Source organism: Notechis scutatus, chromosome 2 (genome assembly GCF_049901735.1).
Source record: "Notechis scutatus isolate UNSWTSFEM ecotype Mainland chromosome 2, rNotScu1.2, whole genome shotgun sequence".
Classification (NCBI taxonomy): Eukaryota; Metazoa; Chordata; class Lepidosauria; order Squamata; family Elapidae; genus Notechis; species Notechis scutatus.
This window is the reverse complement of record NC_142010.1, coordinates 219,891,815-219,918,564: the sequence shown is the minus strand read 5'-3', so window position 1 is coordinate 219,918,564 and position 26,750 is coordinate 219,891,815. Positions and strand designations below refer to the sequence as shown.

The 26,750-nt window shown below is 34.1% G+C and overlaps 1 protein-coding gene across 8 annotated transcripts in view; it reads left to right on the top strand.

Moving 5' to 3' along the window:
* Positions 1-26,750, top strand: part of FER (FER tyrosine kinase) — a 134,182-nt gene that overhangs the window by 65,785 nt on the left and 41,647 nt on the right. For 5 of the 8 annotated variants that reach the window (XM_087958088.1, XM_087958089.1, XM_087958091.1 and 2 more), the window contains 6 exons: positions 2,104-2,208; positions 3,493-3,696; positions 8,883-9,005; positions 16,399-16,455; positions 18,488-18,603; positions 18,994-19,088. In XM_087958088.1, the coding sequence (XP_087814214.1) occupies positions 2,104-2,208; positions 3,493-3,696; positions 8,883-9,005; positions 16,399-16,455; positions 18,488-18,603; positions 18,994-19,088 (700 nt within the window). The remainder of the gene's footprint in view (positions 1-2,103; positions 2,209-3,492; positions 3,697-8,882; positions 9,006-16,398; positions 16,456-18,487; positions 18,604-18,993; positions 19,089-26,750) is intronic. The other 3 variants (XM_026673017.2, XM_087958095.1, XM_087958094.1) reach the window with 1 other exon arrangement.

The window sequence follows — 26,750 nt, the reverse complement described above, 5'->3', positions numbered from 1 at the left end:
TGCAATTCCTTGTTTACAAATAACAATCTAGTATTTATTAAAAAGAAACTGAATTCTGGTTCATTCCTCATCTTGGATATTTAGGAGGATTGCATAGATATATGGACATATTCCAAACTAGTTTCCTCATAATGTGTAAACTTTTTGGTTGATAAGTTAATTTATTGGTTTGGGACAGCACACTATATTATTCATTCCTTCTTTTTTATATATTGCTTGTCTGACTCAGTTTTAAGTATCCCTGACTCTCCTAATAAGAACCCAATGCAAAAAGAGTCTATAGGGCATATACTATAATTTTTACAAAGTAAAGCAAACCATTTTTATCAATGAATCATAATAATTGCAATTACCAATTACTGTTGGCAATTACCAATGGCATTACCAAGATACTTGTTTTTGTATTTTTTCTCTGACAATTTTCTTACATTTGTGCCTTGAGCAGAATTTTATAAACGCCTAAAGGATGTGTTTTTGAAAGATGTCAGATTCCATCTGCCCTATTTGATTTTCATTTTACTGTCTTTTCTGATGCCTATAAGGCTTTTATTATAAGACTTTATGTAAAGCTGTCTTCTACTATCCTAGGCCTGTGTGTGTGTATGTGTTTATGTATGAATGTATGAATGTATGTATAAACATCAAATTATTGATGTGAGGATATTCAAAAGCAGATGGTAATTGTTATAAGAATATAGTCACTCTTCTAGACAATTTTTAGGTCAGAAAATTGAGAAGTATTGTCCTATATCTAACTTGTTCTAACTGATATGTTTGTTCACACATCAAGTCAATCTGTTTCATGCATTTGCTAGTACTTTTGACAGTCGCTGTTGCTGTCCATCTTAAAATTAGCAAATTATCACTTGTCAACATCTTTGCTTTCTAGTTTTTAAAAATACTTAACTAGGTAAATATTAATATCTTAAAAGGCAGTAAATATATATACTAAAGGAAGCCAGGTTAAATATAAGGGTTAAGGATATTATTTCAGTCATCTGTTTTACAGACGACAGTCAAGAAATAGAATGTTGGTGAAAGTAATATTAATGCATTATTTGAAGTAGTTTGGGGAAAATAATCTTTCCCCCTTTAGTCATGTAGCTGCTAATTATTCCTATAATTCATGTTTATGAAAAAAGGTCTTTTGTCTTGGCATTACTAAGGTGCATGAAATATACTGGTCAGTCCATTGCCTGGAAGACCTAGAAGCAAAATTAGACACTGTATCTATGGTAATGTAGTGATCGGGTCATTATTAAGAGACAGTGTCAAGAATAACAATCTATTGCATTGTTTTGGGTTGATTTTGCAATCTTTTGTGTGGATGAAAAACTATTTCCACTATTTAAGCAGGAACACTCATATATTGAAGTATAAGAAAGCACTCCTAAAAAGTAAGATATGGAAGAAGTTAATCAAAATTAATTAGCAATCTACAGCACTTCCAAATAAGATATTTGTATTATTCTACTTTCTTGCATTTTTACACAAAGGCTTTCTTTTGGAACTCATGCTCAAATTCCCAGATTTCAGTACAGGCCTGCATTTTGTTTACATATGCTGTAATCCCATTGCTCTTTCCCTTTTATATGGCTTCTTTCTTCTGAATACATTATACAGTACTGTTCAGCTTTGTATTCTGCTCTTGAATTCAATCTATCAGAATCAGAATGCCACATTCTCTTGGAGAGTTCTGTAACCCATTTGTCCCATTTAAACCATTGCATAGTTTTGTTGTGGTGGAAAAGTGCCAAGGAAAACTTCCTAGGAAAATAGAAAAACAAAACCAAAATATATGTAATTTCACTTAATAAAATACATTTAAGTTTTTAAAAAGAAAAAAATCAGAGTTTTGAAATGAGACTATTTTGGTAATATGTGAAAAACATTTTATTTTTTTAATAGTCATTGTCCATTCTTGGCAAAATACTTCAAAAATGTTAATGTTTTTAGACAAAAACTGAGACCAGGAAACCATTTTCACTCATGCTTGATGATTAACTTGGGTAAAACCAAAACTTTATCTAGCAGTAACTATTTAATCTGCTAAAAATGGTTGATTGATTTTCTGTTGGACTATTTCTTCTCTTTGTTTCCTAGGATAAAAAAGATAAAGTGTCCAGGTTTGATACTATTCGACATTCCATTGCTGGTATGATAAGATCACCAAAATCTATGTTAGGCTCTTCATCGGTAAGTGGGCAGGTAATGTATTCTTTTGTCTTTATTAAGAAAAAAATTGATTTCACTATTTTCTGCATAATTTTCTGTTATTTGCTGCAGGAAGATTTATTTGATTAATGTTTATAATATTTCCTATATTGAGAATGGTATTTCCTAACAGTCTACAGTAGATGAAACCCACCACTAAAGAATTCAAATGTTTGAACTCCCAAAGTACAGGTGCACGCTCATTTAATAAGCAAACTTTAGATTATAAATATATATAAATTGATTTTATTGTGATCAAGGAAGTCATCAAATTTCAAGTATAACCATAATTGAAAAAAATGAATGTTCCTGGGACCAAGTACATAAGAATAATCTAGGGTCAAGCTATCAACCTAATGGCTGGTATCAGAAATCAAAGCATAGACCAACAGGATTGAACACAAAAGGATGATGAAATATCAGAAAAGAAATACTGTACATATTTATTGGTCCATTTGGGCCATCTCTTAGACATTGATCTGTTTGTCATGTTTGTACCACTGCCTTATTTGACTGTTAACACTTCTAAATTAATTATACCTGTAGTTTCATCAGGGTTTTCAGTTAAAGATGTGCTGACATAGGTTACATCATCATTTTCCAATCTCAGCCTTTATCTGACATATGCTCTCAGTTCTTGTTAAATATTTGATTTACCTTGATGTGATTATATTATAGGAAAATATGAATGGGGACAGCTTGTTCTCAGATAGGTTATGTTAATTTTAGTTCATGTTGTAACCAAAACCTGGATCACCTAAAACAACCAAATCACTTTGAAGATATAACATAGATTTATTAAGTATGCAAATAACAACGGTGTACAGCACTGGGTTTGCAGCAAAGCATTGGCAGCTTCCTGAGTAGCCCTGAGCAAAAGCAGAACCACAGCTTATACACTTTTGGCCTACTACATTGAAAAGACAAAGACAGACAGAATAAAATGCAGCATTGATGTTGGAATGTTTCAATAAATGGATGACCTTTTCATTATTTATCCCTTATTACTAGATCAGTATGCTATTTATATTATCTTTAACATATAGCCAGTGAATATAAACAATGTGGTTTATTGGCCTACTAGTTTCTGTCTGGGTTTGTTATGTCAACTTTCACAGTCTGCGAAAGGTGACTGGCCCCAGCTAATTTCATGCCTAAGGCAGAATTAGACCTCAATTCAGTCTTCCATTTTTAGCCCAGTGCCTTTAACAATTATAGTGACTTGATTCTCAAATTTGGCATTATATTAATCATTCTTTTTCATATTTTTCTTTTAAGTTTTTTGATGTAATATCAGCAAGTGAAAAACCCCTGGCAGAACAAGATTGGTATCATGGGGCAATCCCAAGAATAGAAGCTCAAGAGCTATTAAAACAGCAAGGGGACTTTTTGGTGCGAGAGAGCCATGGAAAGCCTGGTGAATATGTCCTTTCTGTGTTTTCTGATGGGCAACGGAGACATTTTATCATTCAGTATGCTGATGTAAGTTTGACTTTGATTTTTTAAGTGATTGAAGTACACCTGATTTCAATAGCTACATAATTAGTTTTAAATTATAGTTAGATAGCTAAATAATTATGCACAGCTAGGCATTATGTTACTTACCTGCTTTTTAAAGCTAAGAAATCATTATCAACCACTTATGAGCCACAAGTACTGTTCTGTGCATTTGATTCAGGATTCAGTAGTTTTCAATAGTAATCTTTCTACCTTTGAACTGGTGCATAGGAATGTTCTTTGCTCTGTTGTTAATTTCTAATTAGAGATCTTTAGAATTATATGATTGCCAGTTCCTATTTTTATCCTAAAAGGCACTGATCTAATTTTTCGGAGCAGTGCAGTTCTTTATTTTTTCAATTGGTTCTTGCAGTTATTGAACTTTATGTCCAGAACCTTATGTAGCAATTTCTGAAGATGATAATGAACTCTCCCCCCCTCCCAAAATAGGAAAATGTTACAATTGCCAATGCATCACTGTGCAAGACTACTGCAGTACATTCTACAAGAGGCTGCCCTTTCAAGAGCATTCAGAAATGAATTGGTACAAAATACAACTTCTCAGTAATTGTTGGGTTTTACCTCCAAGTATACATGTGTCTTACTCCCTACATTAATTGCCAGTATTTTTTTTTAATGTAGTTCAAAGAGCTGGTCTTTCCACCCTGTAAAGCCTGTATGGCTTGTGTTTGGTAATTCCAGGAGCACCATTTCCTATAATTGGCTGAAGCAGTATGTTCATGCCAGAAGAAACACTTGATGGTACCCCAGGTCCAAAGAAGTGATGTCAACTGAGGCCATGAGATACAACATAAATTGCAGCCTCCTGTGGAATAGCCTCCCCTTAAAATTAAGGCTTGCTCCTTCTATTACAAATTTCCTCAGAATGGAGCTCTTCTGGACAACATTTGGAGAGTTTCTATATTGTCACCATCTACTAATAGCAGTATTAGTAGATGTATATATTACTCTGATTCGCTGAATTTGCTTTTTTATATTTTATGTTTAGGTTTTTATAAGTTTATATTTGTACTCTTGATTTTTAAATTGTTGATTATAAATTATGAATGTTGATGTTGTAAACTGCAATGAATTTGTAGTTGACTACACATTATATAAATGGAATGAATAAAAGAATAAATATAAAGCAGAATGTTCTCAGGAACACTGGCATACTCAGTTTCCAGACTTCAGAGTTTTACACAAGCTGTTCTTATTCTTCAGAAGTATACTACTAATAAAAGGGAGGATTGGGGAAGTTAATTATTCAACAAATTCTCCTAAAATCATGAAACTATGGTAGGAGGATACCTATGCTACATTTTTCTACCTAATCCTGATTTTAGATTCATGCATGTCCTAATAAGGCCAGCCAACTTTTCATAAAGCTGTAGTATACATGCAATAGATAATTCACAATTGTTTCATTGAATTGTGAAATAAATATTTCTAATTTGAGGAATGATTAATTCATTTTTTTCCGCACAAACTTCTTAGTGGAACTAAATCATTCAAGCATTTAAATTCAAAAGAATTCACAGAGCTAAAGCACCTCAAGCATTTACTGCACAAAAGCCTAAACTAGGAAGATTAAAATATGAAGAGTGTGAAATAATGTTCCAGAATAAAGTATGGATGGAGGTTATATGAAATGATGAAATTGGGTTATTGCTCTGCAAGAAGCAGATACTAATAGAGCTAAATAAAAATTCTTAATCTTCTGTGTCTTGAAAACCACCTAGATACACACAAGATGTATTTAGCAATCTGAAGTTTTATAGTGTAATGATTAATGTATTATATAATCAGCTTATATTTTAGATGTTAATGAAGTTTTTTAAAAACCTGTGTTCAAACATTATCTCAAAAGACTTCATTATTAAAAGTAATTGTAAAGACAATTGTAGCTGACTAGAATTATTTCAGAAAAGCAAGTCATGTGTGTGTCTGTGTCTGTTTGTATTTGAGCTCCAAATTTTTTATCACTTAATACTCTAGAACAGGGGTGCTTAAATCCAGCCTGCGGGGCCGTCCTGGAACTATAAGGGACTGGCCCGCTATGCTTCTGGTGGCTATAATAGGCCATGTGTCTCCCCCCCATCTCATTTTCATCCTCCATGGCCTCCTACAACACTGCTGGGCAAAGCCGGCCGAAAAATTGGCCCAAAATGCACCAGAAAATGGGCCAGAAAACAGGCCCAAAATGGGTTGAAAAATGGGCCCAAAATGCATTGAGAAATGGGCTGAAAATGGGCCGAAAAAAGGGCCAAAAATGGCCCACTTGGCCTGTTTTTGGCCGGCAGACTACTGCAGAAGGCCATGGGGGCGAAAATGAGGCACAGCCATTTTGGCTGGCAGGGTGCAGAAGGCCATGGGGGCGAAAATGAGGTACAGACATTTTGGCTGGCAGGGTGCTGCAGGAGGCATTTGTCGCCCCCCGCCTACCCCCATCCCCATCGGCCTGCAGAGGAGAATTGAAATGGTGATCCGGACCTCAAAGAAATCCTGTTTGACACCCCTGCTCTAGAACAAGAGTTATAAAGCAACTAAGGTTTGATTTCAGTGGGGAGAAAATCCCTGTTATTTTCTTTTATATGATGCATCACTATGTGTTTCAGAAGAATATTAGACTGTTTAAAAGCTTACTATTTTTCTGATTACTGTATATTCTCATTTTGCTTTATATGAACAATATCCATTTACACCCTATTAAAATAGTTTAGAGATAAAAGAGATACTGTACATTTCAACTACTTTCATTAAGAGAGATTTCTATTGTTTTGATTTAAAAACAACTGTTAGAAAATAGGTCCAACAGTAGTTGATACTCCATTCTAATTTTTATTTCATGGCTTAGAACAAAAGTTATAAATATTGTGAAATATTTTCTTTGTTAAATCAGGAAGTATTTCAAGGCATACACTGATTATTGCTTCTTGTACTTGAAGACCAGTGGTGGGATTCAAAATTTTTTATTACTGGTTCTGTAGGCATAGCTTGGTGGGCGTGGCATGGCTTGGTGGATGTGGCAGGGGAAGGATACTGTAAAACCCCCATTTCCACTCCACTCCAGGAGAAGGATACTGCAAATCTCAATTCCCACCCTACTCCAGGGGAAGAATACTGTAAAATTTTCATTCCCTCTCCATTCCTGGGGGAAGGTTACTGCAAAATGCCCCATTCTCTCCCCACCCCACTAACCTGCTTTCTAGCTTCGTTCTCCTGTGCAGGGCAACAAAAGAAGACTCAGATGATCAGCTGGGACTTGGGAGGCAGAGAATAGAAGTGGGGTGGGGCCAGTCAGAGGTGGCATTTGTTGGTTCTCTGAACTACTCAAAATTTCTGCTACCGGTTCTCCAGAACTGGTCAGAACCTGCTGAATACCACCTCTGTTGAAGGCGGTTTGTGTTTTTTCTGTCCGTAAGATATAAGATTTATATTATATTGAGAATATTTATTCTCAATTTACTGGGAAAAAAACTAATATTCTGTTCAAGCTGTAATTTCCTGCTCATTTTTATAGCATAGTAGTGGTTTTATAATTAAATTATTTTCATGGAGATTCAGTTTGGTTATATACTATATATCCTAATTTAATGATCTTGCTTGAGAAAGCTATAAACAAACTTTTTGTTTTGAATTAAATTTGAAATCTTATTTAGTAAATATGTATATTGGCTACAATTCCAATGTTGGATATAACAACAATGAACATCCATAACAGAGGTGGTATTCAGCAGGTTCTGAACAGTTCTGGAGAACTGGTAGCAGAAATTTTGAGTAGTTCGGACAACAGGCAAATACTACTCTGACTGGAGATTTTACAGTATTCTTCCCCAGCCACTCCCACAGAACTAGTAGTAAAAAAATTTGAATCCCGGCACTGATCCGTAAGTTAAATAAACTATTTACTTGTTTGTTTGTTTTGTCAAGCGATTATAAGATAACAGGTATAAGTATAACATAGTTATGAATACATGAAATGGATACATATAAGAAAAATAAAAAGAAACAATAGGACAGGGACAATAGGGCACGTTGGTGCGCTTATGCATGACCACTACAGACCTGTAGGGTGAGGTCAATAGTAGACAATCTAAGGTTAAAGTTTTTGGGGTTTGGGGAAGAAACCACAGAGTCAGGTAGAGTATTCCAGACATTGACCACTCTTGCTGAAGTCGTATTTCCTGCAATCAAGTTTGGTGCGGTTTACCTTGAGTATCTATTGTGTGCTCTTGTATTATTATGGTTGAAACTGAAGTATTCATTGACAGTTAGGACATTGCAATATATAATTTAATATACTATACTTAGATCGGACCGAAGGCAGTGTAGTTCTAGGTTTTCTAGGTCTAGAATTTCAAGCCTGGCGGCATAAGGTATTCTGCAACGAGTAGAGAAGTGGAGAACTCTTCTTGTGAAATATTTCTGGACTTTCTCAACTGTGTTAATATCAGATATGTAATGCGGGTTCCAGACTGATGAGCTATATTCAAGTATTGGTCTAGCAAATGTTTTGCATGCTCTACTTAATAGTGTAATATTACCAGAGAAAAAGCTATGTAGGATTAGGTTAACAACTCTTAATGCCTTTTTGGCTATGTAGTTACAGTGGGTTCTAGCACTTAGATCATTAGAGATGAGTACTCCAAGGTCCTTGACAGAGCTTGGATCATTAACAAGGTCTTTACTATTCAGCTTGTATTTTATTTTCTGATTTTTTTTGCCAATATGTAAGACAGAGCATTTATTTGTTGAGATTTGAAGTTGCCATTTGTTTGACCATTTTGATACATAGTTGAGGTCGTTTTGAAGGATAGCAGTATTGTCAGTGGTGTTGAATAGCTTTACATCATCAGCGAAGAGAATGCAAAAAACTATCAAAACTATCATTTGAACTTTCGTGAAGAGAGGGATGAAGACAGTAAAAGAAGCAATTATTTACTTATATTTCCAAATGTTTCCAGCTGCTGAACTATGGTTTAGCAAACTAAGTCATACATTATATATTATCCCAATAATTACAGCTTAATAAATCATTTCAGAATTCTTGGTACAAGCTCTTAAAAGACAACTTGTTGCATAAAACAGTAAAGTCAGGCATGACTTCATTAATGGAAACAGTTCTCATTGCTTAACTTTTGTATTTCTTCCTCAATTTTGTCCTACAGAATCAATACAGATTTGAAGGAACAGGATTTTCAACGATCCCTCAGCTTATAGAATATCATTATACAACAAAACATGTGATTACAAAGAAATCAGGCGTTATTCTTCTGAACCCTGTTGTTAAGGTATGTGTATTTAATACCAATGGTGAAACCTGATTTTTTTTTTGCTGACAGTAGGCTATGGGGTATTTGTATTTCTCCTTTTTATGAATATTTGATTTTTTGTCATAATTTTTATTGTTATTCAAAAATGTTAAAATACAAAACTGCAAAAAAGGAGATTCACAGGAACAAATAAACCAAAAAGCAAAAGAAACAAAACATTGCATTAGGAAAAAAAAAATACAAACACAACTACATTTTTATCCATGCTAGTTGAATACTGATAAATATATGACAACAATATTAGTTTCCCACCCCTTGCGAAACAGGCCCCAAAATTTTTCAAACTTTTAATTCTGTTTAAAATTATTACCTTGTCATCTATCTACTGTATTAATGACTAAATAATTAACAAATAGAACAACAAGCAAACAAAAAAGGCAAGAACAAAATATCACCCGCTGTTAACAAACTATTGTATTCAACTCATAAGAAGTTTACCATGGCTTCATTATATCCCCAATCGTTCCAACAGTTAACTCTGATTTGTCCTGGATCAAATATCCAAGATTGTATCTTAACAGCATTTTTTATCAATTGTTGGCTAGTTAAATATAGTAGACCCATTCTTACTGTTCAGCAGCAATCTTTGGGAGGAGTCTATTAATGTTTGGTTTTACTTGCATATTTTGAAATCATGTAAAACATTTAATCTTTATTCTTTCGAAGAGTTATGCAAGCTCAGACATATTAGAAAGTTAAAATGTCAAGCAGGCTGAAATTACTGCTTCATGCTTTCTTCTGCATTGAGGGCAGACACTTGGGTGCAACACTAGGATAATCAAAAGTGTGAGGATCTGAGATGAATTATAGGGAGCCACTTTGGTGGCATGAAGTTTTGGGAAAGACTCTGGATAGCAAGTCCTTATTGTAGTTGCTAAACAAGAACTATTTGTAATATTAGTCCTCATTCTGAGAAGTTTTTTTCAATCAGGTTTTACATTGGCTTTAGTTGGTTGTAAATGGATATTTTATCCTTCTCTGCTTCCCATAAGATTACAACATTTCTTCACAGTGATTTGTATAAATGTATTCTTCCAAATAATAACATGTAATTATTATTAGAATATGAACCCAGACAGTGAAGCAGGTGAGGACTTCTAGTCTACTTGAAATAATGTTTTCTGAATAAAGTATGATGTGTGTTTGTGTCTATATGTGTGTGTATCAGAAATAATTATGAAAAAGGCTGTTTGGGGTGGGCAACAATCAATGATATTAGTAATTTAATTTATGGACTAAAACTATACTCAATGGACCTACCTTAGTTGCAATAATAATGTCAGATTTATCTTAAACCTTTTAATGTTATTCTTGTAATAAAGCTTTTAGATAAGAAATGTTTGTGTTTAACTGAGTGCCCTGACAGCTGTCTTGGTAATGGAAAAGTCAACCTTTCTAAATCTACAATTTTCAGCTATTTTTGAAGCCTTTTCTTTTCAATATGCAGTATAATTCACCTAAGAATTAATATAAAGTTTTGATTTATTGATTGAGTGAAATATTGTCAACATTCTGCACAAAAAATATCCTTTTAAAAAATCACTGTTTCCTAAACAAGAAAAACAGAGTAGATGTTGTCAGGAAAATGAAAAAAAAAATCTTTTTAGCAAAAGACTGGATCCTAATGATGAACTTTGACTGGCAGGAACTATTCAGCAATATGTGAACATATATTAATCATGATAGTAGGAAGATACTATAGATCTGGTTTGGGAAATAATCTGTAGACTTATAGTATATTTTAATGAATACTGAAAACTTTTCTGTATAAATCATACCTATAGAAATATTCATTTGCATTTATTTTAATTGGATTTCTTTTTAAAAAAACCTTCAAACAGCTAAATTGTGATCATGCTCATAAGCTCAGACAAATCAATTCATTTAACAAATAATTAGAGTAAAAAGGAATTTCAAAATATTTTGTTAGTTTTTTTCATGTGATGCGTGCAACACAAATGCTTTCTTCTATGTTAAGTACTGCTTGATCACTGTTTGATTGCTTGTTTAAAATTCATGTGAAGTGAGTCCTTGGCAGGAGTCCTTGAATATTTTAATTCTTCTTTCATACAAAATTATCCTACGTGGAACCATTTAGTAATTGGAATTTAAATTGGAGCATCACAATTGATGCTATGGAACAAACAAAATGATGTTCAGTTAGCTTATTGAATAAAATGTTCATTTTTTATTGTGTCATTGAAGTAACTATTAATAGTTATGGCCCAATTACATATCATATTCACTGTATGTCAAGCTAAGAATCATAATGGAAAAATCTTAATAGGATTTAAATTACAAGAGCCAATGTGTGAGTAATTTTTTTGAAGGAAAAAGTGGTTAACAAAGATTTCCTTTTATGCTTACATGTAAAGTAATAATGTGTTACCAATTCAATAAATTATCGTTAGAGTAATGAAAATTTTATTGTAGCAATCACTGCCCAAATATTTGAAGATAATAGTAACTCATATACAGTATATGGTGGTATTCTAAATATGTTTTAAAAATCAGTGTGTGTGTCCGTGCGTGTATTCATTCTAATATATGAGCATCAGCAGAGGGATGTTTTATCTTTCTCTGTGTATATAATATATAATGAAAGCACTGCATTAGTAATAAAATAAAAAGTTAATGTAGAATATTCATTACTATTATGTTTTCTGAGGTAGGTATTTTGATCATGATGTATTGCATTTGTGTCAGGTTCATTGGCTTTTTGTTTATTTAAAAAACAGATTTAAAATGCTGGTTTAGAATCTTAAATCCTTGTGCAATTCACTATCATGTTACCTTAAGGAATATTTGAGCCCATATGTTAGAAAATCTATTGCATTCAATTGGGGCCTATTTTGCTAAGATGTCAGGCATAAGAGACCTGGAAACAGAACTTTTGGTACCTTCAAACTTAGAATTTGCTTTGATTGTGGTCTTTTGTTTTAAGGACAATAGTCCTTCAAGTCCCCATCCCACCACCTGTTTAATACATATTTAACATATCAATTGAAACTTTTGAAACATCATATTTATAGAATAGCTAAATTTTGTGTCCTGTTTTGGACACCAGTCAATTTCTGGATTGAGTGTCTGATTACCATTGTTGCAATTAATGGGAAAGCCCTTTGAACCAAAGATCACACATGCTTTCAAATGTCTACATCCCTCCCCCCAATTTTAATTCTGTTTCAAGATAGCTGCTTGGATATGGGGTCCTAAAACAATATATATTTTTTCCAAGACTTGGAAAGATTTTTTTGTGAGAAAATTGCCTCTGAAATAGGCAATAATCGGAAAAGAGTGTTGAACATTCATCATAATTGAGAAGCATTAAAAGAATAGGACTGTATTTCAAATTCCCATCTACTGGGGTTTTCCTGTGGAAGATGTAAGCCTTTTTGTTTCTATATGGATCATCCAAAAATAATTCAAATGGACAAAACAACAACTGAATCTTAAAATTCCTCATAAATATAGAAGACTTTTGCCAGGATGATGTTAGGCTCTATTTTACACACTGTGATATGAAACATTCCAGAAAACCTCTACTCCAATAAATAACTCTGAGACAGACATCCTCTCCAAGGTTCTTTTTATTACAGTAGTAAACTGGCACATCTGGGAAATCCCAAATCTGAAAGTTCTGGGTTTCCTTGCAATAACTAAAAAATTACAAATCCACCCCCTGCACCCATCATTGCATCATATGCCCCAATCACTATCCATCCCAACTTGAGATGTCCTCTCCAACCAGGTGCAGAAATAACATGACCTTGACTTAGAAGAAGAATGCTATTATGTCTAACCACATACACTCCAATAAATTCCCCCCTCCCATTTTCCCAGGCTCAAGAATGTGGCAGTGTGGAAGCATCTGGTGCCAATATGGCTTCCAAAGCTGACAACAGTCTTATTGGAGTTGGGCAAAACCATGGGTTAATGCAGTGGTCTTGTTTTCATTAAGTATATATGGCCTGAGTGAGGCTCTGTCATGAATCAGTTTAAAAAAAAAATCAGTAGGAAGAACACTTAATATCTGGTGAAGCTTGAACATTTTCTAAATTTGGAATTGTATAACAATATTTTTTCGCATTAAATGGATTTATAGAAGAACTAGGTTTTCCTGTGTGTTTTTTATTTGCTAGCAGACAGGAACAAACTGCATGAGATCTGCTCTACTTTCTAGCAGATACATATGCTTGTGTTTTGCAGTCTCTTTGATAAACATTGAAGTGAACATTCCCTTGAAACTGCTTCTTGAAGTAACACAGTTTCCATCCTTCTAAGAGTCAAGTAAAACAGCTGCATTGAAATGTTTTATTTGCTTTGGTTACCTCCTGTTGGAACTGCTGATTGAAGTGTCAGAATTGGTAGAAACATCTCATTCAGACCAGTCACGTTGTCTTTTTACCTCTGGGAGGACTGCTGCAACAACCATTTGTCACAAAGTACATCTCTGAGGCAAAGCTGAGCTACCACACACAGGCCTATGACATGTTGCATTTGGTTGTCACAAATCCCTCATGTAACCAAATATCTGTAACTCCTAAATATTTAAGTAAGATTTTGGCTTGATTTTTGACTTTAACGAATGTGGAAAGCTTATATCATAAAGCAATGACATAAAAAGGCATTGGAACAGCAGCAGACATAATGACTAATGTACTGGTATAAATAGTTGTAATATTTTCTGACAGCTTATTTGATTGCAGTTTATAGTACAATTTTGTTTATTGTTCTGAATAATTATACATCAAATATATTTCTCATCAAGAAGTCTTTAAAATGCCATCTTCACAGTGTCTTTAAAATAAATACTTTAAACCACTGAACAATGAAACATATCTTTTATTCTAGTACTTATTTTCTTCTTACATGTGTGATTGTGTGTGTTTGTATTCATCATGATTTTGGATGTGGCTGCATTTATTAGTCAGATTCTGTGGATTGCTTTTAGTCTGTTGACAAGGGCTTATGGCAATTGCAAGGGAAGTGTTGCTAGGTTCTCCCTTGACCAGAGTGCTGGATGGAATTGATCGTTCTTGTTGAGATGCATCTCTGAATATGGTCATCAGCTTTGGAATAGGTATCATCAGTATAGTGGTAACACCCCCTTTCTGTTGTTCCCTATCATTCATTTCATTATCATTAATTATCATTAATTTAAATGATTAAATCCAGACAAAGAAACAATACTGTTGGTAATGAGAACATTGGACTCAAGGTAGATGTTAGGTTTATTTAGTACAAAGTTTTTCTTTCCAACAAAGGGTATGTTCACAGTATGGGACTGTTCCTTGGATCCCAGTTATTAGATTTGCATATGAAGCCTATGGCAAGTAACATCTTTCCATAACTATAGTGATTGTGCCAACTTTGATTCTTCCTGAGCTAATGGCCATTGTTATCTATGCCTTGATTACATCTTTTATAAAGGATTTCAATGTGGCTCTACTGTTGAAAAATGACCAACGATAGCTATAAGTGCAAAATGATTAAACGAGCTGTTGACTGGTGCAAATTATGTATTATGTACGGTCCAAATCCAAGAATCGGTCATGATTGAATAGAAGAATTGTGGTAATTACTCGCCAAGCACAATTTAAGATATTAATGTTGAACTTTAACACTCTATATAGCTTAGGAACTGATTGTCCGAGGGATCATTTCTGCTCCTTTAATCTGTCCAGTTATTTAGATCAGCAGGAGAGATCCATTTGGAGTTTCCCCTGATACCAGAAGCCTGCTTTCATAGAAAAGGATATTTTCCTGTATGCTTATGAAGTACATTTTATAAGCAGGTACCCTTGCCTCTCTGCTCTCCTAGTATTTAGGAAAATTGTAGAAATCCATCTCTTTTACCAAGTGCTTAAACTGAGATTCAAGTTACCGATTTTAATTTTGTTCTAGTTTTAATTATATAGCAGTATGTCAGGATTTAAGTTAGATAAATGAATATCACAAATAGGAATTAAATTAATAGGAATTAAAAGAAACTAGCAGAGGACTGGACAATGAATAATGAACATATTTGTCTGCTATAATTCCTTTTCAGTGACTGGAAAAATGCTCATTTTTCTTTTTAAAGAATTGGGATAATAAATATTGCTAATATTGCTTTGAACCTTCCTAAAGTTGTTTTTATTTGAGTGCACTGATTTAATATATTTCTAGTTTTGTCTACCCATTTCCCTTAGTATTACTCCTTTATGCTATGAAATGTATAATCAGTGAGTGGTCTTCTCAAGCATACCTAATAAAGGTCTTGTGCTATTCTGCTTAATGCAAATCATCTTATTATTTTCTAATAGCAATAGCACTTAGATGTATATACTGCTTCACAATGTTTTACAGCCGTTTCTAAGCAATTTACAGAATCAGCATATTGTCCCCACAGTCTGGGTCCTCATTTTACCTCATTTTCCAAGTGCCTTTGAGATGTGACCACTGATTTTATCTACTGGATATCTGTTTCTCTGCCATATATTTTACTCTGTCTTACATATAACATTTTCATTAGATGATCAAAATAGGGATAGCTCGCATACCCATAGAATCTGTCTTTCAATCTATAAGCTGTTGAAAATTATATAGGATATATATATTAAGAATGCATCCAAAATTAATTCTGCCATTTACTTGGTATACAATTTAAAATTGAATACTTTGGATTTTTTTCAATAATATCTCTTCAAGATCTCATACAAGAGTTGATGATATTGGTTTTTCCACTGCTGGTTTCTTCAGTGCAAACTAAGATATACTTGGTTTATATTTTCATGGTCTGATCTCATAAGAGATATTTCAGTAAAGATACATAGCTAAAAATATAGAAACAATGTTAAGATAACAGTAACCTCAAAAGTTTTTTTTAGGTAATTATGTTTTTGCTTAATTCTTTCTAGCAGTGGCAATTTTTGTTTGGATTAAAATGTATCTAAAATCTCTAAAATGCTCTTTAAGTAAAATTTATTGAAAGGGCTCTTTGAAATTTTTATATCAAGATCATAAAGCTGTTATAAGCATATAGACAGTTCATCAGTATTATAAATATTTGGGCTTTTCACATGTAATATAATAAAATTTAATGATGTTTTCTGTAATTTTTAAAAATGATAGATGAATTCATATATTAAAGATAATATGGATATATTGTATGGGTATTATATCAAGCCAAAGTTTTGATTAGGAATTTGCTATGATTTTATTAGCTGATTTCACATGACTGTCCTTATCGTTTTGTATGTGGTTGTCTAGTTTCATTGAATTATCCTTCTGGAAGAAAGCCAGTGATATGAATAAGAAATATTAGCTTTTTTTTAAAAAAATTAAATATTAATGTCTATTGCTGCAGGATAAAAAATGGATTCTCAATCATGAAGACGTCATTCTGGGAGAATTACTTGGCAAAGTAAGTAACTATCAAAGCAATGGGGAAACTCCTAAATATTAAACCTTATTAGAAAACTTCTTCTTACAAGACATACTTGCTATTAAGCCTTTTCAATGCATGATAGTTCACCTGCTTTAATTTATGTCCAGTGTGTCTTTAGTTTGAGGTCTTTGCAAAATATCAGCTAAACCATGAGAAGACAGGACTATGTGGTCCTTGGTGCTCTCCGAGCTTAGTTGAGAGAGTTCAGGAACACACCCCCCCCCATTCAACCCTAAGGTATAAATAGTCTCTTCTATTTATGATTGGACTGTGGGGATTCTTAACAGATTTCAGTGCAGATCATGGAGGGCAATATGTAGTATATGATGGTATAAATAAAAAGATAGGAATGAAGATTAAAGTTTTTTGCAGCTGTTATTTTAAATAACTTGAAAATACTGTCACTTGAGCTTATTTCTTCAAATTAAGATATTGTCATCAATAAAAATCACTTGAAGAATTTTGGATGATGGTTCAGAGAATGACTTTTTAAGTGAAAAGATATTGAATTCACAAAGTACTTAGTAAAACTTAGAAAGATTAGAATAGGGTCAAGGATGCTAATTCTAAAACTTCTTATAATATGTCTCACTCCAGATGCTGATGAAATACTCTGTCATGTGCAAGCTGATACATGCCATTAATATTGCTAATTTATTGTCTTATTAAATATAAAGTTGCACTCATTAAATGTATTAAATGTCAAGGGAAGTAACTAATATCAAAATATGATATATTTAAATATTTTTATGTTTATTTAAAAAGAAAAGAACAGATGACATATTTGAATATAGAAACATATTATGTAATCTTAAAAACATTAAGAAACATTGGTTTATGGGTTTTACTCCTTTAAGATTTAGCAAAATCATGGTCTCTGAAACAGAACCAGTGTTAAAAGATAGGTTTGATTTCATTTTTTTCTAGTTGATATTGATGCTTTGTGTAGCAGTTTGCTATTTGTATTCCGAAGAAGAGTCATATGTCCAGGCCTAATATGGTTTTAATAATGCTATATTTGAAGTGATTATTCTCAAACCTTTTGGGTATTGATGCTGATGTGAGGAGAAATTATACTATAGATTTCTTGTATTTATTTTTTATTTTACCCCATTGTCCCAGTACTTTGGAGTTGCAAGAGTACCAGAACATTTTATTAATTAATTAATTAATGTGTGTGTGTGTGTGTGTGTGTGTGTGTGTGTGTACACATACACATATATGTTTAAAATAATTTTAAAAGATGGTAACATTGGAACTAAACAGATAAAATTTAATATAAATGGAGTCTCTACTAAAGAATACACATTCTTCATATGATCTAATTTCACAAGGAAGCACACAGGAAGATTGCTAGAGCTGTAGTTGCATTCTTCCAAACAATATTATATGTGCTTAACCCTATTTTTTTTTTTTAAATCTTCTGGCAACAGTTACAATAATTGTCTGTGTGCATGTGTGCAAATACACAAGCCTTTGAATCAGTGTTGACTCCTGCAACAGCCTGGACAGCCCCAACATTTTTCTTAACAAGATTTCAGGAGTGGTTTGCTTCCAAGGGCTGAGAGAGTGTGATTGGCCCAAGGATACTCCGTTAGCTTCATGCCTACTTGACTACTCACTGTTCTGATAATTTAATGATCACTTTTGAGAAATACTAAAATTATAAATGACATGGAAAATACCACAGTTTTAAAATATGAACGCTACACCTTTGAGGCATATGCAAGTGTAGCAATTACATTATGATACTATTGATGACAATCTGACTTCCCTTGTCTGCTGAAGATACTGCTGCACTGCACTAGTTCATCTATTAAAAATGATACCTACTTAGAGAAGTAAATATCATTTTTAATAGATGAACTTATCTATTAAGTTACATGACCTTATATAAGAAAATTAGTATGAATGCATTGAATTAAGATATTTTGATATTTTATGCATTTAGAATACGATTTTGTTCACTGTTTTCTTCACTGACAACTTCTAATATTTACAACTTCAGGGTAACTTTGGTGAAGTCTATAAGGGAACATTAAAAGATAAAACACCTGTTGCTGTAAAAACATGTAAAGAAGATCTTCCTCAAGAACTGAAAATAAAGTTTTTATCAGAGGCCAGGTAAGAAGTAAAAAAAATACCAAAATATATAATTTAAAAAGTCATTTAGTGGCTGAAAATATTTCCCACTTCAAAATGTATTTCAATTTGAAAGTGTTTATGCCATTACATTATTAATAATGTAGAAGTTACTTGAATTAAGCTTCTCTAGGATGGGAGAAGGGCAGAGAAATCAGCATTGAGAACATTATCCTACATTTTTTCTATATACAAAGTGAATATGTTTAGATCATTACTGTTTTTATAAGCAAGATATATCTAAAATGATAGTCATTAACTTTCCTGGAAGAATAAATGTGAGTGAATTAACTTTTTTCTTATGATAAATTAAAGAGCATTTAGAGATTAATATATTACACTAATGTAAGGAAATTTTCCACCTCTTTGCAGAATACTCAAACAATATGACCATCCCAATATCGTAAAGCTTATAGGAGTATGTACCCAAAGGCAGCCTATTTATATTGTGATGGAGCTTGTTCCAGGTAATGTTGGTTTACAATATTATTTGTAAATAATATATTTATATGCCATTTGTCCTCTATTTTTCTCTTTCTCTCACTCTTGTATTTTGATGTCTTTGACATGCATTTTATGCTTTTTAAATTACATCACTTTGGAATTTAAACATGGTGATTTATAAGGATTAGATAAAATTGGCTTGAGGAAATTCAAAATCATACTAATATTTTACTTTTGCCAGGAGATGGAAGTAGTATCAAAACCATAGCTTTTAAATATATCTCATTGTAAATTTTTCTAGAACATGGAGATATGCAAATCTTGGCTGATCCATGTTACTTGCAATATTGAGTATATGGTGTAAGAAAAAAAGTAAAAAATACCTCTGTAATATGAGCTCTATTAAAAGTATAAAGAAATATTGATTAATATGTCAACTTCATTTAAAAGAAACAAGATTAAAAGTTAAGAGAAGCTGTATTGCAGGATTGTTTTCCCATATTTTCTACATGGTGCTTTCCATGCATGAATATTTGTATTTGTAATGTTAATTTGTTGCAAAATTGATACTTTTGCAACCAATGTGCATGTTGTGATAAAAAGCAAAATATAATCTTAATGTCCCTTTTACAAACAAAACACCATTCTTTAAAAATAGGCTTTGGAGAATAAATAGTTATATTTCTGCTAAACTGCATTTGTATATGTTTATTTATGCACAACATATTTTTGTAAGACTGGGATGAAAAAGAATAATTAATATAATGAAGAGAAAAGAATTGGAAGTCACAAGATGAATATTTTATTTAGTTCTTTAAAATGATTTTGTAATTTAGATGCAGCAACCTTTGATGGCTGATGGTAGGTTTTACTCTAATATAGTTTTTCCACTGTGGGCTATACATAAAATAGTCTACAGTAAGTAAGTTTTGATATAGTAAATATCAAAACCTTAATCGGGTAAATAGTTCATTAAAGGTTATAAAATTAAATTTTAAAAATTAATAATTGTATGATAAACAATAAAATATCCATAAAGGATCAAAATTAATAAAATAGATAGCAAGGTTAATCTTCTAGTGCAGTGGTCCCCAACCTTTTTTGTACCAGGGACCAGTTTCAAGCAGAAACACTTTTTCAAGGACCGGCGGCGGGGGATTCTATTTTCCATTCCCAAAACTTTATGTTTACCCTACAACTAGCATTAAAGACACCTGACTGCAGTCTCTCTAGTTCTAGGTCTTGCCCAGCTGTGTAGCTACAAAATTTCATGCAGATGTTTCTCTTATCTCTGTTTGGTGAAAACAGGAATTGAATGAGGAGCATTTAGTCAGTGTGTTTTCCTAGGAAGCTCCTGTAGTCCTTGTTTAGGGATCATTCAGAGCTACGATGGACCTCTAACATCCAGCCCAGGAAGAAACTGCTTCAAAGAAGCCAGGGGTGGTGGCTTTTCCTGTCGCCACACCTCCTCCGAAGCGCCCGTTCACCCCCACCCCGCCCGACTGCGCGCGGTTCAATCCAGTGCTCCGTTCTGCCTGCCTGCCTGCGTTTCTGGTTGTTTCGGAGCAGCTTCGGCTGATAAAAAGAGGCGAATAGTTATTATTCTCAGCCGAAGCTGCTCCGAATCAACCAGAAACGAAGGCAGGCAGGCAGGCAGAACGGAGCACTGGATTGAACCGTGGGCGGGCGGGGTGCGGGTGAACGGGCGCTTCGGAGGAGCTGCGGCGACAGGAAAAGCCACCCCTCCCCCGGCTTCTTTGAAGCAGTTTCTTCCTGGGCTGGTGGAGGAGCGAGAGAACGACTGAGAGAGGAACGAGGCGGGAGGAAACCGAAGCCGCTGAGCCGGAGAGCAGGACAGGCTTTGGTTGCTTCCTCCCTCCCCTTCTTTCATTTGTGTCCTTGATCCCTGATCCCAGCAGCATTCACCAAAGGCGAAGAAAGCCACCATTTTTTTAATTTTTTTTCTTTGCGGCCCAGTACAGAGTGCTCCACGGACCGGGACCGGTCCGCGGCCCGGTGGTTGGGGACCCCTGTTCTAGTGCTACTCTTTCTATTTCCTAAAATGGTCACAGTTACCCACTTTAAATCTTTGGCTTCACTTTATTAAATGTTTTACAAATATCTTTTCTAAGAACACACTAAAAGCTGCAAAACAGAGATATCAGAAAAACATGATATGTGAAGTCTTATTCCCCAGTCTCTGAAGTGTTTTATCTTCCTGTTGCACAGTAACAAGATATTGAAATTTAATTATTGCTTGCATTTGTGCCCAGAAATAGATCATGGGAACTGAATGATATGGGAAGTGAACAGTGGCGGGATTCAATTTTTTTTACTACTGGTTCTGTGGGCATGGCTTGGTGGGCGTGGCAGGGGAAGGATACTGTAAAATATCCATTCAGAGGGGGTGTTTGCTGGTTTTCCGAACAACTCAAAATTTCCACTATCGGTTCTCCAGAACTGGTCAGAACCTGCTGAATACCACCTCTGGAAGTGAGGTCAAAAAACATGCTTATTAGAGGCTATGGACGATAAACTCAACAGAGTAATTTTGCCCTACCCATTGCAAATTGTGAAATAGCAACTGTAAGGGGAAGAACGGGTTAAAAAGTAGAGTTACATCCATAATGTCTCTGAGTGAGTTCAACATTTCATAGACTTAATTTGATATATTTAATAATTTTTATACCTAGATTTTTATTTAATAATGTTTTTAGTCTTGGCTCAATTTATTTTATGTGACCCAAAATGTTTATGTGATAAATATTTTAGTGTCATATAAGATGATTCCAACATGGATTTTTTAATTTTTGGATTGCATTGCTACTGTAATTTAATCCTGAACCCAGTGAAATAGTCTAAGGCACTCATTTACAACAGCATTAGTACAGTAGAATATGCTTATTATAGTTTATTATCAAAAGCATTTTTTCCAATGCAGTCTACTATTCCTGCCTGAAATGTTCAGGCAACCAGTATACATTAAAATTCTCTATCTCAAAATGTGTACTAATAATAGTCAGCCCAGTATATTAAAAGATAATAAATGATATAAAAATTTTCTATGATTATATTTGGTATCTTTGGTTGACAAAGTAGTAAAATGAGTATCAAGATAGGGACATAGTTATATTTCTGAAAATTAGCCTTCCACTAAGCACTAGGTAGCCAACCATTTTTGTCCAGTCATGGGAAGCAATGCATATAGATGGTATCATTCGGAAGCTCACACTTATAATTTCCAGAATGAAAAACAAGTCATTACACAACTAATTTTCTGCAAATAAAAACCAGTATTATTGAAAATAGTGTACCATTAACAAAAGAACAACACCAAGAGATCAGTTCTTGCAAAGAAAAGATAGAAACACAAGTAGAAGTGAAATGTAATCAGGAATCAAGATTAAATGTCATACAAAAGAGTAGTAACTATCAGTATAAACCAAGCATGTACTGCATCTGGGAATTTTGAATATAATTTTTATTAAGAATTTTAATTACAACAGTAGAAAACCAATGTAAACTAAACTTAGAGAAAGTGAAGGCAATGAAAAAAAGATGAGGGAGGGAGGGAGGAAACTGTGGAATCATATTTCAACCGATAGAATATTTGTTAATTTATTCCTTTTAAATGCATATTGTTTCCATACAGTGTAATATAGGTTTAATCCCTTGTAAATAATTGCCTTTTTCTGGTACCAACATGCATATGAATATCATGCCAGTGTACTTTTTATGAGTCGTAATATTTCAGTCTTTATTCCTGTTGGTTTCATCCTTCAAAATACTGCTGATGTTGTGTTAGTGGGTACTTTAAAGTGCTATTCCAGATTATTTACTTGGTTGCGGTGATATTTTATTTCATGCTTAATGTTCTAATATAAATGAGAACTTGAGAGGATGAACGGTCATAACATTATCACATTGAAAATACACTAATATTTGGAACCAGGTCTTCAGTTTGCACATTACACAAATTGATTAAATTGGAATTTAGTACATTAAATCCATGAAAACAAAAGCTCCTGTGTGGTTGATTATTCTATTTAGTACTCTTGTAGGAAACAGTGCAATCTTTGTATTTAGAGGTTTTTGTTTTGTTTCCAATTGCCTGCATTTTGTAAGCCTTCATTCAATATTCTAGCTAAACACTGATGCAGTGTTTGGGCACATAAATTACAGATAGTCCTTCTTTAGGAACCACAACTGGAACTAGCAATTTGGTCATTAAGAAAGCAGTCACTAAGTGAAACTGCAACTGCACTTTTCTTTGCTTTACAGAACTTTGATGTAATGCAAGGATTGGTCAGAAGTTACTTCTACATCACTGTTGTAACTGCAAACAGTTGTTAAACAGGACAGTGCATAAACATGGAGAATGTGTGGTTGTATGTGTGTATATAATGAATATTTATCCAAATAAGTATGACTGTGTATAAAAACATATTTCTGCCTGCTTTATTATATGAAAATAAGAGTGGGTATGTCAGAAGAAACAAAATTGAGCTTGAGTGTATGTAGTAAACAAATAGAAATTGAATCAGTGTATGTGAATTGAAACAAAGGAAGAAAGAGTGAATGGGTCAAGAACAAGTGAAAATCACAAATAGTGATTAAATGGAGTAAAGAGATCCTCAGAAATGAAAAAGTCAACATTTTTAAAAACAAAAGACAGTGCAAGATAGTCCTTTCTTACAATCACAATTGAGACCACTATATAATATGTCCTAAAGTGAGACATTACCTTCCCCATTGGCTGACATTCTTACAGTTTTTCTGCCACATTGCACAATTATTATTATTATTGCTGAGAAGCATGGCGCAAATACGCATGCTAGCCAAGGGAAAGGCAGGAAGTCGTTATGTTCACTGGGGAAGCGATGGGGGTTGGTTCAGCTTCTCCTACATATGGTTTCCTGAGCCAACCCCCCTTTCTTTGTCCTTGGGCAAAAATGCTTCCTGAATCATGAAAATAACAGGTGTGGGTTAGATAGGATCATAATGTGCTACTTTGAGAATTGAAGCCATTTCTAAAATGGCATCTGCTTCCTGGATGGCATCATATGGCCTCTGTATAGGGAGGTCATGTGACAGATCAGCTGCTTCTCTTTTCCAAAAGCATTCTTTGGAAAAAGTAAGTGGACTGCGACGTGATAGGAGAGAGGAGGGTGTGGGACCCAATGGGGCAGCAAGCACGTCTAAAGCCTATGGGGACCCAACCAGTTAAGAAGTAAATGCAAGGTGGACCCAGTGAGAAAGGATTTTGGTTGTTAAGCAAGGCAACCATGTGGGCAGCCTCACTTAACTACAACTATGACTTACTGTCATAATAGGCAGATTCCATTAAAATCATATGTCAAGGACTATTATAAAATATTGTGTAACGTAAGTATTATCATAAAGCAATTTATTACACAATACAAAATGTGATAAAATATTTCCTGTGCTGATATTTGTCTGTGCTATACAATTCCATATGGGGTATTTTCAAGGCAGATATCCCAACTTTTCCACAGAAGGAAGCACATTAGAAGCTCTGTCATTGTTGAAGGCATTGAAGAATCTGGCAAGAAAATATCTCTGTAATACTTTTTTGTATCTTTCTCCCCAAGCCATTTTGTAGGCCACTATCCATTTAAAATGATCTCAGATACTACACATACTGAATTCCTCCCACACATATCTGTTGAAAGTCCTTTCAGAATTGTTCATAAATTTCAGGTGATGTTGGTTTTCTCCTAATTTAGAGGAATTTTGCTGTGAAGAGTTCCAAGATACATACAAGTAGAAAATTTACTTACAAAGTATATATAAATACCAGAGACAATAAAATATTAACTAACATAGCACAATAGTTAACTTCTCAATAATAAACACCCTCCAGAGTAGTGGCCTCCTAACCTTTTGGACACTAGAGACTGCTTCCATGGAGAGAGTTTTTTCCACGGGGGCATGGTTTCGGATGCTGCCTGCATCCCATGGATGGGGCCCCACTTGTTTGTATGGCCCCATTTCTGGCATGCCACAGCCCGGTGCCAGTCCATGGACCAGGGGTTGGGGACCCCTACTCCACAGAATAGAATAAACTTGTAATAAATGTTATCTCTTTGCCCATTTATAACCGGAAAATCCTGTTCTATGGTAAATCTGAGGCAAAGGAGAAGTGGTTAAATTCCACTTTCCAGTTGCTGAATCTGCCATTTCTATCTTATTTTGAAGGGAAAAACACTTTTTTCCAAGTAGCAGAAAGAGTTTTGGGTAACATCCTTGCAAACATGATCTCCAGCCATTCTTTAATCAGATCCTGCCTGAATCGGAATGTGTAAACCTGTCAGGCAAATACCTGTCTATCTTGTGAACATTAGGTAGCATCATCCTACATCCAAAACATTTCATCCCCCTTGCAGTCATACACCTGACTTTTATTATACCTATTTATTGCTTTACTATTTGAAACTGTAGCGGTATCCCTGTAGTCAGTAGTGTAGTACCAAATACATTGAGTCCAAGAATGCATTTAATAAATTGAATCATAGCCTGAGAACAATCATTTCCATTTTTAGCCTCAATCCTGCTCTGATTCCTGGTAAAGGTTGCACCAGTAGAAAGAGAAGTTTCCCATTAAATAAAAACCCAATGCAGTGATCTTTTGTCTACCTGTGCACATAAGACGAGGGCAAGGGGGAAAAATCCTTTTAGAAACAATAATGTACAAAGCTTTTAAGTGTGATATGCAATTAGTGAAAGATATCCTTATGTGGAATAATAGCGGCTTAGAACAATTCACTTTTTAGCCTTTTCTTAATATCTTTTGGCTTTCAGTACTGTCAAGCTGAGAAGGATTTTCCTCCAATCTTTCCTGCCTTCTGCCTGCAACAGATTGTTGCCAGACCTGCTGCTTCAAAAAATGTTACTATGTTAATGGAAATGGCTTTGAGGTTTTCCCTACATGAACAGGGAGGCAAGGGGAGGAGACCAAAAACTGCTCTCTTCCAGGGTCCTATAATAATGTTGTGAAATTGCATTTTTTTATTGATGTTCTTTCTTGTTCTATACTTTGTACATGTAAAAGAAAAAGCAGTAGGACGTATATGTAGTTGATACGGGGAGAAGAAAAATCTCAGCAGCCCATATTCTCTGTGTGTTTTCACTCAGCTACTTATGGCGGAAAATGATTAGTGCTGATCCAGTCCCTCCAGATACTGAAGTTAATGATCTAATATCTCTCTTTCTCACACACATGGACAACTGAATTCAGTCTTTCTTTTGGGAAGCAGTAGTTTTGTTTACTATCCATCTGTCTGCTTAGTTTGCTATCTTAATTATTAAGATCATATTTTTCAAGAGTATGACAGGCCAGCTCCTGAATGCTATGTACATGAGTATACTTAATATCTGACTTAAATGGAAATGCCACATGTTTTTTCCCTTCAGATATAAAATTCAGTTTTTTAGGAATGCATTAAGAGTAAATACCACATTTCAGGAGGATTCCTAATTCTTCTCATGAATCTGCTTTGCAAAATGAAGTCAAAAATCATTGCCTGAGGTTTTCAATGCATACAAGCCTCTTCTGATATTCTTTACAGAGGCAATAAAATATAAGTGTTATTACTTTGACAGAAAAATAGTGGTGGCTATTGCCTGCATTGACTTTTTTTTTTCTCCAAACAAGTTGCCATAGT